Source organism: Xiphias gladius, chromosome 12, assembly GCF_016859285.1.
Source record: "Xiphias gladius isolate SHS-SW01 ecotype Sanya breed wild chromosome 12, ASM1685928v1, whole genome shotgun sequence".
Classification (NCBI taxonomy): domain Eukaryota; kingdom Metazoa; phylum Chordata; class Actinopteri; order Istiophoriformes; family Xiphiidae; genus Xiphias; species Xiphias gladius.
In genome coordinates this window covers 6,897,157-6,915,253 of record NC_053411.1, presented here as the reverse complement: position 1 = coordinate 6,915,253, position 18,097 = coordinate 6,897,157, and the positions used below count along the sequence as shown (strand labels likewise).

Sequence of the window (18,097 nt, the reverse complement as noted above, 5' to 3'; positions counted from 1 at the left end):
TATCTGTTCTGCTGAAGGCTTTGATACGCGAGGGCTCATCAAAGAGGGAATCCACAGATTTTACACATCAGGATCACTCTGTGTGTGAAAACAGTTGAATAATGTCTTCTGTGGCTCTAAAGGAAGTTTTTCAAAGTTCCAAAAAAATGACCCTAGTGATGTCATCAGGGTTATCATGGCTCGCACATGATAGATTACACTTTTTGTGATGAAAAGCCTGCTTTACAAACTGGCAAAAGATGTGGGTATTTACCATGCAAGGAGGCTCTAACGCAAGATGCCATAGAGTTAGAGTCGCATTACTGGAAGTGTTGGATCCAGCTTTTTTTGGAGCTTGACTTCCATCTAGCGACCAAAACGCAGGCTATCACAACCTCCGCTGCTTTACTTTTGACAATTCCTTTTTTAAAGTCTGTCTCCCGCAAGTTCCCTACCCTTTATGAAAGTACAATATTAAATCACTGGAGCAAGCCTTTAAGTTCCGGCAGACAGTTTGACTGCATTTGGAGACGTTTGGAGAAGTGATGAAGTAAAAATAAAAGGAAAGGTGTGTAAACTTTTAGCAATGAACACTCCACCTTGGGTATAGGGGAATTATTTCGGGAAAAGAAAGTACACGCATACTGCAGTATCATGTTCACATTACTTGTCATGTAGGCATACTGTAAATTTGAGAAGACAGGCAGACAAGTAGGCAGGCTGAGGAACAGAATTAAAACACACCCCTTTTACACAAACTCTGACACCCCCCCCCCATTTCTCATTCACTCAGCTGACGCCGTCTGTCTCCCTCACTCTCTCCTCTCGGAATCTTCTCCCCCCCCCCACCCATCCCACAGAAAACATGCAAGGAAGAGAGGAGGAGGAGAAAAGAAGAAACGCGTCGGAGGAGACAAGAGAGAGAGGAAGCAGAGAAAGTTAGTAGAGGAGCGAGAGGGCGAGAGGAGAGGAGAGGAGAGGGGTCGGCCAGATGGGAGGAAGGAAGGAAAGGATCTCTCTGCGGGCTCAAGTGCGCGATTAAGGGATTCTGCATAAATAAACATATATATGAACCAAAGCCTATAATAAAAGGGGGAATTATAGGCGCGCCACCGCGTTGCGTGGACGCGGACAAGACAGCGGCGGTGCGCGCTGAAAGAGCCAGGTCCTGTCTTTCCCTCTCTGGATTTTACTCCTCATGTTCTTCAAACTCTCGCTGAGGTTCACTAACTTTTAAAGGCAGTGTCTGTAAACCCTTCCCTCGCCTCGGCCTTTCAATTAGCTTTCTCCCCGGAAAAGAAGAGGAAGAAGAAAAAAAAGAAAAGCTCCACGGTGGAAGCTGAGGAAGGAAGAGCGGTTTGTTCCTTCCGAGGAGTCCAGCTCGCCGCAGCCGGGGTTTAGGCGTTGGCACCCAGGCAGGCAGTCCCTCGCCATGGCCGGGGCCAAGCCGGGAGTCCACGCGCTGCAGCTCAAACCCGTGTCCGTCCACGAAGCTCTGAAGAAGGGGGGCAAATTCATCAAGTGGGACGAGGTGAGAAAGAAATGTTTGAAACTTGCACTCACTCAAGACAGCACCTAGCCTACTTCATTTTGTCGCTGTACAAGCCCCAAAGTGAAATGAATCAGACTGTTGTTTCTAGACCAAGAAGTGCTCCTGGTGCGATCGACTTCGACTACAAGACGAGAGAAAGACATGAGACATGACAGCCTGTTTTTGACAGTAGGCCCATTGTTATGAAGTGACACGCGAGACTGGTGTGTGTGTGTGTGTGTGTGTGTGTGTGTGTGTGTGTGTGTGTGTGCGCGCGCGCTTGCGCATTATTAATCTACAGACATCGATGAGGTGTGTATGAAGTGTGCAGGTGTGTGCAAACAAACGCAGTCCCGCGGTGAACACAGAAGCCCACTATATTTGCGCGGGTGTGTGTTAATCAGATACTCTAGTAAAAAATCCCCTTTAGTTGCCAGCAGGCAGTAGTGCCTGAATGTGTGCGCTGCGTTGTGTTGAATTCTCGTCAAGCCGGTTTTCATCGGGCTCAGGTTCAGCTCCAGCTCAGACGCCCTCCTACACCCTCTTTTCTCCTCCTTTTTTCTCCTCTCCTCTGTCGTCCTGTACTTCTCCCTCCATTCCCCAGCGGATTAGCGGACAAGGCACCTGTCTAACTGGGAATCAGGAGAATCTGCCTCTGTTGGAGGGTTTGGGGACCTTTGGCTGCATCTTGAGCGGCAGAACACGCACAGAATTGTCACCTCGATTTATTTATGTGTTTATATATTTATTTTACTGTATTAGCGTGTTCGTTTTTGCGTTTATCTCTAGGGCTCTCTAAATCACGTCGGCACAAATCCTATTTCTTCAGAAGCTTGTCCAGCAACCCTGACATGCACATGCAACTGTGTGCGCGCGCGCGCGCGCATTATTAATCTACAGACATCGATGAGGTGTGTATGAAGTGTGCAGGTGTGTGCAAACAAACGCAGTCCCGCGGTGAACACAGAAGCCCACTATATTTGCGCGGGTCTGTGTTAATCAGATACTCTAGTAAAAAATCCCCTTTAGTTGCCAGCAGGCAGTAGTGCCTGAATGTGTGCGCTGCGTTGTGTTGAATTCTCGTCAAGCCGGTTTTCATCGGGCTCAGGTTCAGCTCCAGCTCAGACGCCCTCCTACACCCTCTTTTCTCCTCTCCTCTGTCGTCCTGTACTTCTCCCTCGATTCCCCAGCGGATTAGCGGACAAGGCACCTGTCTAACTGGGAATCAGGAGAATCTGCCTCTGTTGGAGGGTTTGGGGACCTTTGGCTGCATCTTGAGCGGCAGAACACGCACAGAATTGTCACCTCGATTTATTTATGTGTTTATATATTTATTTTACTGTATTAGCGTGTTTGTTTTTGCGTTTATCTCTAGGGCTCTCTAAATCACGTCGGCACAAATCCTATTTCTTCAGAAGCTTGTCCAGCAACCCTGACATGCACATGCAACTGTGTGCGCGCGCGCGCTTTCGCGACAGGGTGCAGGGCCATTCTGCAATGTGCTCCATAGTGAAAGTAGGCGTGTGTGTCCGTGTGTCTGAACGGCCATCAATGATTAACTGAGTGGCTGACTGATAGGCTCTAACTGGAGGCCCGTGTCTTCCATTTGGAAAACCACTGTCTTGGATTTACAGCAAACTTGCTTCCAAGATGTGTGTGAAAGTGTGTGTTCCTGCGTGTGGATCATCACAATCTTGCAAAGAAAGGCCCAAAGTTCCAATAAGGCTGTTAGAATAAGTGCGCAGATACTAGGTCAGGTGTGGTGTTGACATACACACAAACACATACACATGCAAACTGCTGCTAAAGGCCATTACAAGGAAAAAATGGACAATGTAAACGCTTGAACGTAAACAGCTTATCAGCAACAGAGCCTCACACACATTGTAATATGTATGTCTGGCCTTCAAAGAAGGGTCTTCTCACGCAAACAGTCCTTTTGATTTCCTTTTTTCTCTCTCGCTCTCACACACACTAACACTGTCTGTCTCTTTCTCAAAGGGAAATCCCAGGAAATGGTTATGCTGTTGATTAAGTGTGTGAACCCTCGAAAACATGTGCATGCTTTCTCCTTGTCTATCTTTCATCCCCTCTTCCCCTCTATTTGCCATTTCCCTCTAGAATCAACAAATGTGTTATGGAGAGAGAGAACAAGTTCGGGGGAGGAGGAATGTGGGAGAGATGAGAGAGATAAAAGGAAAAAAAGCTAGTCTTTAATATGTCGAGTTCCTAAAATAATTAGAGAAATATTTTTGTGTTGGGGACTAGATGCCAAAGATGCTCCATCAGTATCATAAAAGGAGACCATGGTTGAGATTTGATCTCCAACCAGTTAGTCCTCATACTCCTCGAACTAAAGTATATATAGTCCTGTTTATTTAGTGCAGTTATTATGCCAGTTTAGTAATCCTGCTTCATGAGTTGGGGTTCACATCTTCCATAAATTCTGATTGTGATCGTTGCAACAATGATGCTTCTACTTTGATGCTTCTCATTGCAAATTAAATATCTTTGAGCATTGCACTCTAAACTGAACAAAACATGCAAACTGAGATGGGTTTTTTTTCCACTCTTTTCTGACACTTAGTGTCAGTTAACGTAGTGATCCTACGTAGTGAGAAGGGCTCTGCATCCCCTATTGATCCTCCCGCTATTGTCCCAAAAACGAAGCCTCTACTTGTCCCCAACATGTCAGAAGCTCATTCAAGAAACAGAATATTTTCCTGTTTCATCCCATAAGGCAAATTTGGTGGATATCCTGACAAATCCACAATCTAAATACTGTTTTAAGGCAAGTTAAGGCTGTCAGCCTTACTTGCTCACTTTTATCATGATCATTCTTTACAAATCAACCCGATCAATGAATGACTCGCTATTTAAGTTAAAATTAGATCTTTTGCTGCTGGGGTCCATCCAAACACTTATGCATTCCATCATCTAAAAAATGAGAAAACTGGTCGCAGTTGAACAGCTGAAATGCTCGTGTTCTTAATTGATTTAACCTTTATTTAAACAGAACGAGGGACCTGGCCTAAATGGAGGTGTTAAGTAGTGTACACAGAGTAATGTAGAAAATGAATTTAAAACATTCATATCTAAAGGTGAAAGCTTAAAACAGCCAAATTCTTCAGGAAACCTTTTTTGAATGTTGCGTTTCAATAACTGGCATGAAGGCAGTGTTTCCAAATGAAGTTTGTTTTGTAAATTATTCCAAACCTATGGTGCGTAGTACGAAAATGCGTTTGTTCCAAGTTCAGAACAGACTCTGGGGACACTAAAGGTTATCCATTGCAAATTAAGCATGACTCAGTCTGGCTGTGTTGTGCAGGAAACAAATACAATTTAGCCAAATTGTGCTACAAAAATAATCAAACAACTAGTAGCAATTGGTTTTGTCCTCACAGGGATTCTCTTATAATTTGTTAAGGTTAATATTTAAGATGTATTGATTACCTGGCCTTAACTCATATCCAACTAAGATAATCCTCATCATCTCAGAGTTGGGTTTGTGGAAGTTTTAAGTTGGAGCTCAGAAGTGAATGGTCTAATGGGGACAGAGTGGTTATTTTAGTGTGTGACTGTGCTCTATTAGGGAAGTTGACCAATGGGCTACTGTCCCAAAAACTTGGTGTATTCCTTTAAGGACTTGGCAAAGTGAGAAAAGGAATTAGGACACACACATACACACGCAAACCAGAAAATGCCTAAGGGCAGTGCAGTTTGTTTACATGAAAACCCCACCATTGACCCCATCCCTCTCTTCCCCCTCTTCCCCATTACTATGTCCTTCCCCCACATGGCTTCTTTCTTCTTCTGCTGGTCTCTATCTCTTTTCCTAGTACCCATTCATATTTCACACTATTGTTTCTTGATTGACCTCTCCTGTAGTCAATACTCATCTATCATTGAGCTGCCTCTGTTCTCAGTGTCCTTGTAAATTCTACTGTAGGCCCATCAAATGACACACAAACACACACACTGACTCATGTAAGGAAGAGGAGGAGGAATGCATTCCAAATTGACCCTGTTTGCCTTGTGTATGCATGTGCGCTCATATGCGCGTGTGGTAGTTTGGTTCTGGGTGTGTGTTTCATGTCGAATGACTTCCTGTTCGAGCTTGTTGTAAGGCTCCAGAGCCAAACCATTTTTCTTCTCTCTTCCTCCCTCTGTCTTTGCCTCAGCCACTGCTGCTGCTCCGCCCTCTGCAGCCCTGCCACAATTCAATTTAGCCAAATTCCAACTTGAATTCAGTTAAAATTCCTCCTAAACAACCAATTAAACAAACAAAGACAGACAGTTTGTCTATAGAGCAGCCTGCCTCTCTGTCAGAGTGCCTTGATATGAATCTTAAAAGTACACAAAAGTCAAATAAATAATAATCTTAACACATGTCATTAACATTTACCTCCTTTGCACAGTGTTTGCTGGTTATCATTTCATTATATTATTATATTATTAACCTGGTTTTCAAATACACTTCTGCTGTGCCACTTCCTGTTACATTATGTACATATGCATTTATATACTTTCAAACCAAGCACTGTATACACACTTATTGTATATAGACATCAAAAAAAGACTTAATCTCAGTGTACAAATACTCCCACACATTTTCCTTGGTCAGAACCATGAGAAAAGTGCAGCTATTTTCCACGGTGTCGGACTTTGTTTATATTCACATTGCACAATTACAAGAAAACCAGGGTTTGTAAACAAAGACACATGGGATCACAGGTTTTTCATTAATTTGACAGAGTTTTGGGAATGTGACATTCTTTTGAGATTACAGGCTCTGGCGTCACTTCCAATCCCTGTAATTTGAGCGGAACATGATGGACTATAGGACACTAAAGACACTTTAATGCTGTTATTGTTCTCAGTGTTTATCAGTGCTGTGTTGTCAAACCAAAATGATAGCAAACACTTGTTCCACATTCACAAATATCCGGACAAGGCATTTTTGGTTCTACTGTTTATATCACCCCCATTAAATTTGGAGACGAAAAAAGCGCGCTCATGTATTGATTAACAGCTGTGAGCGCCCACCCTGGACTTCGGCCGTCTTTGATGGTGAGGCTCGCTCATACACTTTTGAAGGGAATATCTCTGCACTGCTGCCAGGCAGTTCGATGAGTCTGGGTCACAGGAGCCTCTCACAGGACCTCTACGCATTAAGATATGTTTTGGAGCATATGTCAACTAAAAAGCCTTAGGTGCCTGCATGATGGAATTTGAGTGATCCATGCAGTAAAGTTTATATCATGTATATAGTTAGTGGGAAACGATGTTTAGCTCTCAGCTACCTTTGGTAGGGGTACATTTGGTGATTTTCAGTGTATCTTTTAAACTATTTAAACCTAAATTACTGTTTATCTAGCAATACGGCAGATGTAAATGTAAGATGAAAAAGGAATAGTTAGACATTTTGGGTAATTCTCATTTGCAAAGTTAGATGAGAAAATTGTTAATGGTATGCTAAGAGGCCCAAGAAAACTGGCTCCACCACCAGTGAAATTCTCGGGGCCGATAATAGTAAGAACCTGTGTCTAATTCTCATTAAGCTGCAGAATAATTTTGGCCATTCAGCATTTGATATCCACAAGAAAACTAAAGGCATAAATTCTCTAATTCACTTTTTTCCCAAGAATTAGACAAGAAGATTGATACCAGAGCCTGGCTGCCTACCAACACTTATAAAAATAACGATATATCTTGTTTGTTTGGTCTGCTTTAAAACCAAGGTGTGTATAGCTGTTTCCCCTTGTTTCCAGTCTTTATGCTACTAAGCTAACAGGCTGCTAGCTGTAGCGTCATGTACAGTACCGTACAGACACGAGGGTGACACAGATCTCCTCATCTAAGTTTCTGAAAGAAGAAAAAGGAATTTTTTTTCAGTTAATCAATTCAGTACTGACTTAAATTTAAGTTTAAAGTGTATAATATTTTATATTAACATTTGTTTTTTTTTTAGTTGTTCCTCTGCATCATTTCAGAATAAAGGCATATGCTGCCGTGACTTAAAGTAATTGCTTGGTATTACAGAAATGTTGGGGTTTTTTTTTTGTTTTTTTGTTTTTTTAAATTAAGTTTTCAAAAAAATTTCAGATGGTGACTATTGATACAGAAATTGTTTCAAAATGACTCTATACCATCTGTATTAGTGTTATTCTTGAACATGCATTACTCATAATCCATTGAACAGCAAAAATGTATTTAGAATTTGACTGATTAACATCTTTTCAGAGTAAAACACGTCACTTGAACCCTCTTACAAATTTTCTTCCATATACTTTTCCCCTGCATGTTGTGTTTTGCAGAGCGGCTGCTTTCTTGTCTTATTTTTTTTCCTACTTGGCTTTTGGTTGGTTCTTATAATGCCGCAGCAATGTTGAGAAAAGATCCACTGTAGCAGCCTTGAATGACCATTGTGCTCCTCAAATAAGGTAAATAAGAAAGATATTTTCAGAAGATCCTAACTAACTCCGTGCTGTTCACGTGTCTGCATTTACTGCTCACAAAGCATGCACTACATTTGATATGAGAGTCCTCACACAAGGCAAGAAGATTTCATAACAGCTTTAAAAGCATTTTACACCTGAAACATGACAACCTATCTTTCAAAATGAAAATGTTCCTTTCCTAAGAAACAAATCTCCTTTGTAAACAGAGGTACTTTGTCATTGTGACAGCACAATGGGCTCTACTTTCATGCCAATTGTTCCTGTGTGCCAATATTTTCAGAAAGTGGATATCTTGGTTTAGCATTAGATAGATGCACGGAAGCAACAAGCCACAGACTGTCATTATGAGTTAGCGAAGGGAAAGATGTTTAGGAGATGAGAGCGGAGAAAGAGGAGGAGGAAACACAGGCTTGTGTGAAGTTGTGACGCCATGCTGAGAAACACTGCTGACATCCTGACAGAGTGGTGAGAAACAAGGGATAGATGGATGGAGGGAGGGAGATGGAGAGTAAGGAGAGGAAGGGGTGGAAGGTCAACCACAGCCACATGTGAAGTGTGGGACTGACATCTGGACTGCTCCATCTCTACTCCTCCTCTTTCGCTCTGTTCATAATTTTACCTACATTTGCTACATCATCTTTGTTCTGACCTGCTTTTCGGGGCTGTCCTGTGGAAAAAGTTATCTAGTAACTTTTTGTGAGAAAAACACCCTTGTTTTTGGGATCTGGAAAGATGAGATCTGGATCATAGTAAGAGGAATGCTAAGTGATCACCATACTAGTATCATAATACCGCACAACAATGTGTCTTGGCCATTTATAACTTGGGCTTATTGTGACTTTGGACACTCATAGCACCAGTATCAGAAATCCAAGTATTGCATTAAGGAATCAGTAGGGTGATTGTAATTGCAGGGTATTTTTTTGTCTAACCAGTGCCTGTCTGATTTGGTCAGTATGCTTTAAACAAAGTGCTTGTATTATAATCTAACAGTGTCTGAAACCCCTTTTCCAATGTCCAAATTTGGAGGGGATTGCGTCCAACAATTTTTTGTAACTTTTTGAAACCGACAGTTGGATATTCATGGCCACACTTAGTAAGGAGGCAATATTTTAACTCGAAGGAGAGACTGTCTGAAAGTGTGCTCAGTTATCCTGAATTACACGATTCATGATGTTGTTTTGGAGCAACATGTTAAGTGTTTAGACTTGGTCAGACAACACCTTGTACAAACTAGTTTGTTTAAAGCTTATCTTGAATTTTACTTGTACTGATCAATTCTCTGCAAAGTGCCAGTCCTATACTGGTATTGGACAATATACGTCACACTTGGGATTGGGGGGGGGGACAAAAGTGGCCGGTGAAGCCACATATCAGCCAACTACAGTAATATGTTGGTCAACTGTGGAGTTAGCAGTGACAACGCCTACAGTGCAGGGGAATTTGGCATTCTCAATAAAGATAAGATAGGGGCAAATTAAAAAAAAACAAAAACATATTAACACTTTAATGGCTTAATGAAACCTGTATACACCGTGGTATTGTTCAGTAGGAAGAACATGGCTCTGCCACTAGCAGGGTGAGTGGTTCATTTCCTGTGAATTAAGTATGATCAGATGAAAGTTACATGACACCTGTGGAGAAATTAAAGTGCAGGATAAAAATAGGGCACAGAAAGTACTGAGAGGAACACAAGTAAAACAAACTCCCTAAAAAGTCCTAGAGTGGCCTCAAATGCTAAATATGTTTACACCTTAAGTACAGTATGCAATGGCGAAATACATCTTACAAATACCACTACTAAATATCATCTTTAGTGAACTGGTAGTTTCATTCTTTCTGTATTATATTCTATAGTGTTTTTTCCCCCTCCGGTCCCACTCCTCCCTCTTTCCTCTCCTAGCTCGAGTCCAAAGGTTACCTATTGTCATCAACTTTTACCATGTTGCCAAAGCAGCAGCTCAAACACACTCACACTGAGTGCATGCTGGCCTTCTTTCTCACACCAGTCCTGCAAGCTGTCACTGAACACACACATACGCTATGGCTGACCAAAGGTGCACTTGGAGCAGCCACTTTTATCAGTTTCTCACTAATGGCTTTCTCCTGACTGTTATTATACAACACACACACACACACACACACACACACACACACACACACACACACACATTCGTTTGTGGTGAGGACAGTATGTAGGAAGAGACACAGAATAGCCGTGTGTTTGTCTTTCTGCATGCGTATGCCCTTACAGATTGTGATTTTCAAGAGGGGTTCATTAGCTGGTGGCTGTCTGACCTAAGCTTCAGAGGGGGTCTATCCATTTTCTGTGTGTGTATGTCTGTGTCTGTGTGTTTGTGTGTGTGTGTGTGTGTGTGTGTGTGTGTGTGTGTGTGTGTGTGTGTGTGTGTGTGTAACATTACTGTCAGGTAATGAAGGCATTTGTCGGAGGGTCAGGGCATCTGGAGGGGGTCTGGAGAAAGACACATGATCTTCAATCAATTAAGGAGGAAGAAAAATGATGGAGAGAGAGTTAACTGAAGTGATAATTGACAGAGAGAGAGACTTGAAAGAATCAAAGGAAAGAATGGAGCAAGACTTCAGAAGACTTCTACATATGGCTTTTAATTAGGGAGTGGAGTGCGGTCCAATTATGGACCTACCACCCACTCTCACACAGAAAAAACACGGTACGGTGCATATTTATGGTAAACAAGGTGTGTGTGCGTGCTTGCGTGCATGCGTGAGGAGGGCATGTGCTAATGATTTCCTGGTTAGGTTTCTAACATCTTACCCTCAATTTCAACTTAAAACTGAAGTGACCTTTGGTGCTAGGAAAGAAATTTAAACACAGGACTTCCAGTGACCTTGAACAGAAAAAAACTGGATGAAAACAGTATATGAATGATTATTTTCATTATCTGTTAACCTGTTGATTATCTTTGATTAATTGCTTGGTCAATAGAATGTTAGAAGATAGGGGAAAAATTCAAGTTGTAATTTTGGTGACACATTCAAATAGCTTTTTTCTTTTGTCTAACTAACAGTCCAAAAAACCCAAAGATATCCAATTTACAGTGAAAGCAGAAGTGCTTCACATTTTAGAAGCTCTAACCAGCAAACGTTTTATTGCATTTTTGCTTGGTTTGAATATTTAATCAATTATGAAAAATAACGGAACAAAAGAATTAAGTGAGTAAATTGAATGAGTGGATAAATTATTAAATAAACGAGAGAAAGACAGATGAATATAACAGATGTCTGTGTGTCATGGTGAAAGGCAACACTAGAAAGCAACTGGCAGGTATGTAAAACTCAGGTAACTGGCAGGTATGTAAAACTCAGGTAACTGGCAGATATGTAAAACTCAGGTAATTGGCGGGTATGCAAAACTCGGGTAAATGGCAGGTATGTAAATCTCAGAAGGCATAACATGCAAATATATCAGATCACAATGGTGTATGTTTGTTCATCCCTTCAGCCTGTGCTCGTTGCTCGTAGAAAGCTGTACGGGAGATGTGGTGATATTACTGGTCACAAGAGCCTATACATCACCTTCCTCTGAGTATGTTTGTGAGTCTGGGCCCCCTGAATTCCCCATCTATGGTAAAGCGTGTATTGACACTGGATACACTAAGTCAATTTATAGTAATGAGAGGAAAAAGGAAACAAATGTAGAGAGAGGAGGAGAAAGAGTGACAGAAACCTTGCCTTGTTGTACAAAGGTTAATATACACTATTAAATGTGTAAACTTAAGAATGAGGAAACTTAGCATACCTTGCTTGCCTCATTCACACAGAGGTCATTCAAACGCTTGGGCTGTATAAAACTTCAGCCATTTTACTTGCGTCTACTAATCAGTACAACTATGATCTGGCAAAAAGCTAATACAGGTTTCTGTTTCATCTGTAGCATTACCATACAGTTACGGTTGGGTTATTATTATAGGATTACAGAAAAAAAAAAAATACATATATGTGATGACATCTCTTGCTCTTGCAACCATAAATTGTGCTCTTATTAATTTCAGATAAATTTGAACATGATTGTTGAATGCTGAATCTCAAGTGAGGACTACATATTGGGGCAGCCAATTTTGGACTGGGTATAGTACTTTGATATAGCAGTGAAGTGTGTGGATCTAAAGTTACAGTACCGGGTCTTGGCAGTGACCAGGTATTTACCCATGACTAGATGTCTGCTATGAATGGATCAAACTCAGGTTGAAAACACATTCATTCTCATACAGTTAACACAAGGTTTATGTTATGTTTTTTTTCTGCTGAACATGACCTTATGACCTTGATCGATGTTCTTCTCTCCCTTGTTCTCAATTCCTACTCTTTTCTCTTTTGATCTACTGTACTACTGTACAGATAAGAAGTTTTTGCTGCAAAGTAACATGCCTAGTAGTAGTAGTAGTATGCCTTCCATAATGTATATTCATCCACCACTATAACAATCAATTTTATTACATTTTAATGTTACTTAGCAGGAGTAATGGAGCAAGAAACAGCTGCAAAAATGTAATGTGAGATTGTTCATACTGTTCTACTTACAAGCTGTCATCGTAATTTTAAATTAAAGTCAGTGAAGTTGAATAGAAGCTGGCCAGCTTGGAAAAACCTTAAATCTGACTGACTTCTTTTTATGTAGAATGGAGCACTTTCTAAAATGGATTAAAGTTAAATTTGCCAGAGGAATGTGCATAATGTAGCCCATATCTTCTTTTGCATGTTTGAACAATATGCTCATTTGCCTCCATGGCCCAAGCCAGGCATTTTGATTCGCAAATGTGAGTTATCTCTGCTTATAAGGTTTGTAGTTGGTTATATTTTCAGCACTTTGGAAGTGGGGACATCTGGACTGTTTGCAGTTTGTATTGTATTCAGTTCTGTTGTCTCAGAGAATTAAACTTAGCACACAAAAGATAAACAAACATAAGCCATAATGGCTGCAGATTTACAAACTCAGATTTCACTGTAAGTTAAAGAACTGTTCAGTGCTGACACTTGCACAAGAGTATCTGCCATCAGGTCACAGCCTAGAGATGGCAATCCTGGCATGAAACTGGACTTGTACAGTTTTCCCCTGGTTCCAGTGAGTAAAAACATGTCACACGTTCAGTAGTTTATAGTGCACAGTCAGCTACACATTTGAAGTTAAACGCAAAGTTCTGCTGACATTCTGTCACTGGGTTTTATAGGAAAGCCTTGTAACAAATCCTGCTATCTTCATTGTTGTTGGTGCTCCAGAGTGACACGTTTTGTAACAAAGTAGTCTCATAATTACCTAATTGTAAGCTAGGGAAGTACCTTAGAAATAATAAATTTACTAGTGTTTATTAAGGTCTCATGATGTGGTTGAACACAAGACATCAATTGCATGCTCTCTTCTTCTACTCCTGACCTTTTGTCTCTTTTTCTGTTCCAATCTTCACCCTTTTCTCTAACCCCACTCCTGTCCATCTTCCTCCCATCCTTTCCTTTTTCAAACCCTCTCTTTTTCCTCTTTCTCTTCCTTATCCCAACCCAAACTTCTACTTCTCTTGCTAACATTCTCCGTGTTAGCCAACCTTGGAGCCTAAACTTAAGGTATGTTCAGCTTTTCCTAGGGAAGGGGAAAAAAGTTAAAACTAAGAAGGCTTCTTTAAGGAATAGATTGAAGTTTTGGGAAATATATTTATTTGTTTTCTTGCGTAGAAATAGATGAGAATCATGTGTACCTTAACGTTAGCATAAAGACTGTAAATGGGGAAACAGCTAACTTGGCTCTGTCCGACTGTAACAAAATCCAACAACCAGCACATTCAAAGCTGCTAACTAACACATTATATTGTGTATTAAGCAAGTTGTGCTTTTCTGGGGGGTTTATGTGCTGGACAATTTCTTGTTCAGGAGTTGTGACTTAAACCACAAATTGTTCTTTTTACACTTAGTTTTTTATAAGACTTAAACAAACAAATGCTAATTTGTGAGTTTTAGAGGTGCTCTGGGCATACTCATGTTATCTTTTGACAGAACCAGGCTAGCTATTCCACTTTGCTTTCAGTTTTTATGCTAAACTAAGCTAACCGGCTATAATCGTAAAAATGTTTGGATTTTTGGACTTTTGACTTGAAATTATAATTCTGTTGTAAAACTAACATTGCTTTTTTTGTTTGTTTTATGCCAGTTTTCTAGCTACTGATGGATTATCCCTCCATTTATCGCATTATTATTCTGATTATTTATGAAATAAATAGTCCTTTATGGAGTCCTGTAAAATGTGCTTATCTTTGCTGTAGTATCCCAGTTCACTGAGGTCACTGTGGCATTGATTTGCATCATTTATTTTATGGTACGATTGTGTTTGTTATGTTCAACATTCAACCTTTCTGTCTGTTTGCATGTGTTAAAACATGAAACTAGGACCATTTATACATCAGCTTTTTTTAAAATCATGTGTTAGCCATTTTATTTGTTCTTCTGTATGGAGTCACTGATTACGTATTTGTGTGTCACATATTTGTAAACCTATCTCATTTGATAATATGTTTGTGGCAAATTTGTGTGTGGGTTGTGAGGCAGACCTTTGTGTCTTTGCCCATCTGATGGTGATAATGATGCTCATGATGACATGTGTACATGAGTCATCTGTCACTGTAATGACAACAATGTAGATCATCATTCTTGCCTCCCAGGGTGTCTGGACAATATGTTTGTCTTTTGAACCAGAGTATGACTGCTTACCACTGTAATTACAGAGCATGTAGTTCTGTGTGTGTGTGTGTGTGTGTGTGTGTGTGTGTGTGTGTGTGTGTGTGTGTGTGTGTGTGTGTGTGCATGCATGCATGCAGTCATGGTATCTTGCATATGACTCCATAATGATGAGGCAATTGACATTTTGATGCGGGCTGGTGTGCCATCACTATGCTGCACTTGAATGCTGGCCAAACTGTGTGGTTTCCAGCATCAAAACAGCTGTTGCACGCCACGTGCACACAAACACAAAATCCCTGTTTGTCTTTCTGTCTGTCTACAATCCTATAATGGCAAGGCACCATGAAATAGCAGGTACAGCCACTGCTGCCAAGAACAGTTTATTTCATATCACATGATCTTTTTATATAGACATGAGACTCAAAGATAACAGCTGCACCAGAAAGTAAGTTTAGATTTTCTTTAACTACAGCTCGGGAAGAAAATGGCTCACAGGGCCTGGGTCTTTTTTGGGCTCCACAATGTACTTGCTGCAGATAACAGGAAGACTACATTTGATTTTAATTTTGAGGCTCTACAAGGTACTCAAGCAGAAATGAGCCCATGACTCATTTAGAACCCCAATCTGTAGTGAAAAGAATCAGCGCATTAAGGAAAATTATGGTTTCATACAACCAGGGTCTTCTTTTTGTAACTCTAGCCACAGTGCTATTTGTAGTATCACTTAAAAAATAAAAATAAAAAAATTTAAAAATATATAATTCAAATTGATAGAACTAACATGTAATTCTTTTGATTTACTTGAAGTGCAGCCCACTTAACCCTATCCTAATCTGCGCTGTAGATTGACTGACCTATTTTTCTCCATTTAGCATTCGCAGAGAGACCAAGCCTGCTTTACTGATAGGACGACAGGGCATTGAGTCTGTCAGATGGTCAGAACTTTTTCACCTCTGAAGTACAACGAACGGCCTGTTTTGCTTGTGCAAATAATTACAAATTGAATATTAATTTTGTTCCCACATTAGAACAGTAGTTCAAATTTTTAATAAAAGTTGACAGCCCCATGTTGTACTCAACAAATTGATTGCTGAAGTATGGGAACATGGCAACATTGCTTAAAAAAAAAAAAGTATTCAGGCTGGAAAGAAACATGAGCGGTCAGACCATCAGACAGGATCGTGTTTGGAGGAGAAAACAAAGGCGAACAATAACATTTTTACCCAAACTGTCCATTGTAAACATCCGTCACACTTTACAGCCCGACTTCTTGGGTCAACTTTAACATGCCTTACATACCGAAATTTGTGTGCACGCTGTTTTCTTGTACATTAAGGGTTTATTACAAATATTACAAGTGTGCTCACTTTTCAGTTTACCTCTAGATTGAATATAGCATGTTTGCAACCTGTCTGATCATCTGTTTCTTGCCTCTTCTCTCTTGTTGTGGCAGTGTTGCTGTGTTTCCAGATCTCAGCAGTATCCCTGGATAGGCTGTTTTTATAACTGATGTAAATGATGGCCAAAACCCCCAAATAAGACCCATTTTGTAATTAACAGATTATCCTTTAAGTGCTCAGTGGCTACCCATTATAAAATTTCAAGCTCACTTTATCTCTTCAATTGCATGTGTGATACAGTGAGAAATTGATATTTTTGTCTGCGTGTCCTTCTAACAGCTCTATTTCTGTTGTCTAGGAACCCAACAGTGGGCCTCCCACCCTGGTAACCCTGAAAGTTGACCCAGATGGGTTCTTCCTCTACTGGACTGGAGGGTCCAACCTGGTAAGACACAAGCACACACACGGTCTGGCTGGTCTCAAAGTAGGCCAAGTAGACTGTTGCTAATCTCACAAAGTAGAAAAGATCAATTGGGCCACTCTAAAGCAGACCACAATGGATTTTTAATGTACCAACATAATTGCCGATATGGATATTACACTTGTTCCTCGTTTACTTTAACTCTACCAGATAACTACAGCCCCTCTGCATCCAGCTATTTCGACCGTCTTTCTAAATTGTTGTTTCTTCCTCCTCTCTCTTTGTGTCTCTTTGTCTCTTATTGTGGTTTTATCCAGTCCATTAGTTCAACCAAAATGGGTTTCATCAATTTGTTTGTCTGTCTCTTTCACTCTGTCAATTCATCTGTACTTCCTAACAACCGTCCTCTCCTCCATATCTTTTGTTTCTGTGCTTAAGCCATTAGTTTAGTAATATTGGATTTTACATTTTAGGCATTTAGGTGACATAATTAGCCAAAAGCAGTTGGCAGTGAGTCAGCAGCATGTAGAATTTTCAGATTTTGACTGTGGTTTTGTAGTGTAGATGTATTAAAGTGATTTTATTCTAGTATTTCTTTTTTGTATCAAATTATGTTTTTTTTTTTTAATCTTGACAAATTTAAAAAAAAAATTCATAAACAAATCCAACATACAAAGCAACCTCTAATTATACTTTGTTCTTCCTCTGTGTACTCTCCACCTTTACCTTTAACTGTGGTTATTATGTATGTGTGTATGTATGTATGTATATATATGTGTGTATATATATATATATATATATATATATATATATATATATATATAATATAAAATATACATACACAGAGCAGCTCAATTAACTCCCCACCTCCCCCATTCCCCCATCCTAATTCCTCTCTGTTTTTCTCTTTTTCTCTCTCTCACACACCATCTCCCTCTTTATTTCTGGCTGTCTATTTATCCAACAGGCACGTATGGAATGACCTGTTGATAGCCAATATTATCACTGCGCTGTGTCCACTTGTTTTGGAGTGTGTATGCAGTGCAAGTGTGTCTGTGTCTACATATTTGGGCCAAAGCACACGTCATCCTGTCCGTCTGCACGTGTGTCGGCATGTGTTCATGCTTTCACATAACAGACACTCTTTAAATACTCATTTTATCTCTGATGTTTTGCTTGTGCATGTGCCTGCACATGCATGTGTGTATGTGTGTGCGTGTGTGGTATTAAGATAATAGGCCATTTGTCGCCTGAGGTGCAACTGTGACACTGTTTAGCAAAGAGTCAGATCGTCTTTTCAACATGATGATAAAACCTCTCTACAGTTTTATTAAGGCAGATAACTAGAAACAAGAGGTTGTTCAGTTGTCACATCAGTTGTAGATGAGCTATAAGTTGGCCATAGAAAGAGTCAGCTACAGAAAGAAAAAGAGAACATAGGTCATCCTGAAAAGAGCACTCTACCAACTGAACATTACATTTCCATTGACAGACTCTCTACGTACAGTTGAAACCAGACATATTATCTTTTTTTATTACACGCATTCTTCTTCCTTGTTAAAACCTGCCGCCTACTTTCCCCTCAATGCAACTTGACCGAAACAGTTGAGCCTGGGATTCAGGTGTGCTAGTGGTGATTAACGTAGCCTCGAGCTGCTAGCCC

At 40.3% G+C, this 18,097-nt stretch overlaps 1 protein-coding gene across 2 annotated transcripts in view; it reads left to right on the top strand.

Moving 5' to 3' along the window:
- The first annotated feature begins 942 nt into the window (after positions 1 to 942).
- plcb3 (phospholipase C, beta 3 (phosphatidylinositol-specific)) overlaps positions 943 to 18,097 on the top strand; it is a 52,705-nt gene continuing 35,550 nt past the window's right edge. The window contains exons 1-2 of one of the 2 annotated variants that reach the window (XM_040140592.1): positions 943 to 1,510; positions 16,372 to 16,458. In XM_040140592.1, coding sequence (XP_039996526.1) covers positions 1,412 to 1,510; positions 16,372 to 16,458 — 186 coding nt within the window. In that variant the 5' untranslated portion in view covers positions 943 to 1,411. Of the gene's footprint in view, positions 1,511 to 1,646; positions 1,700 to 16,371; positions 16,459 to 18,097 lie in introns of those variants that run through there. The other variant, XM_040140593.1, reaches the window with a different exon arrangement.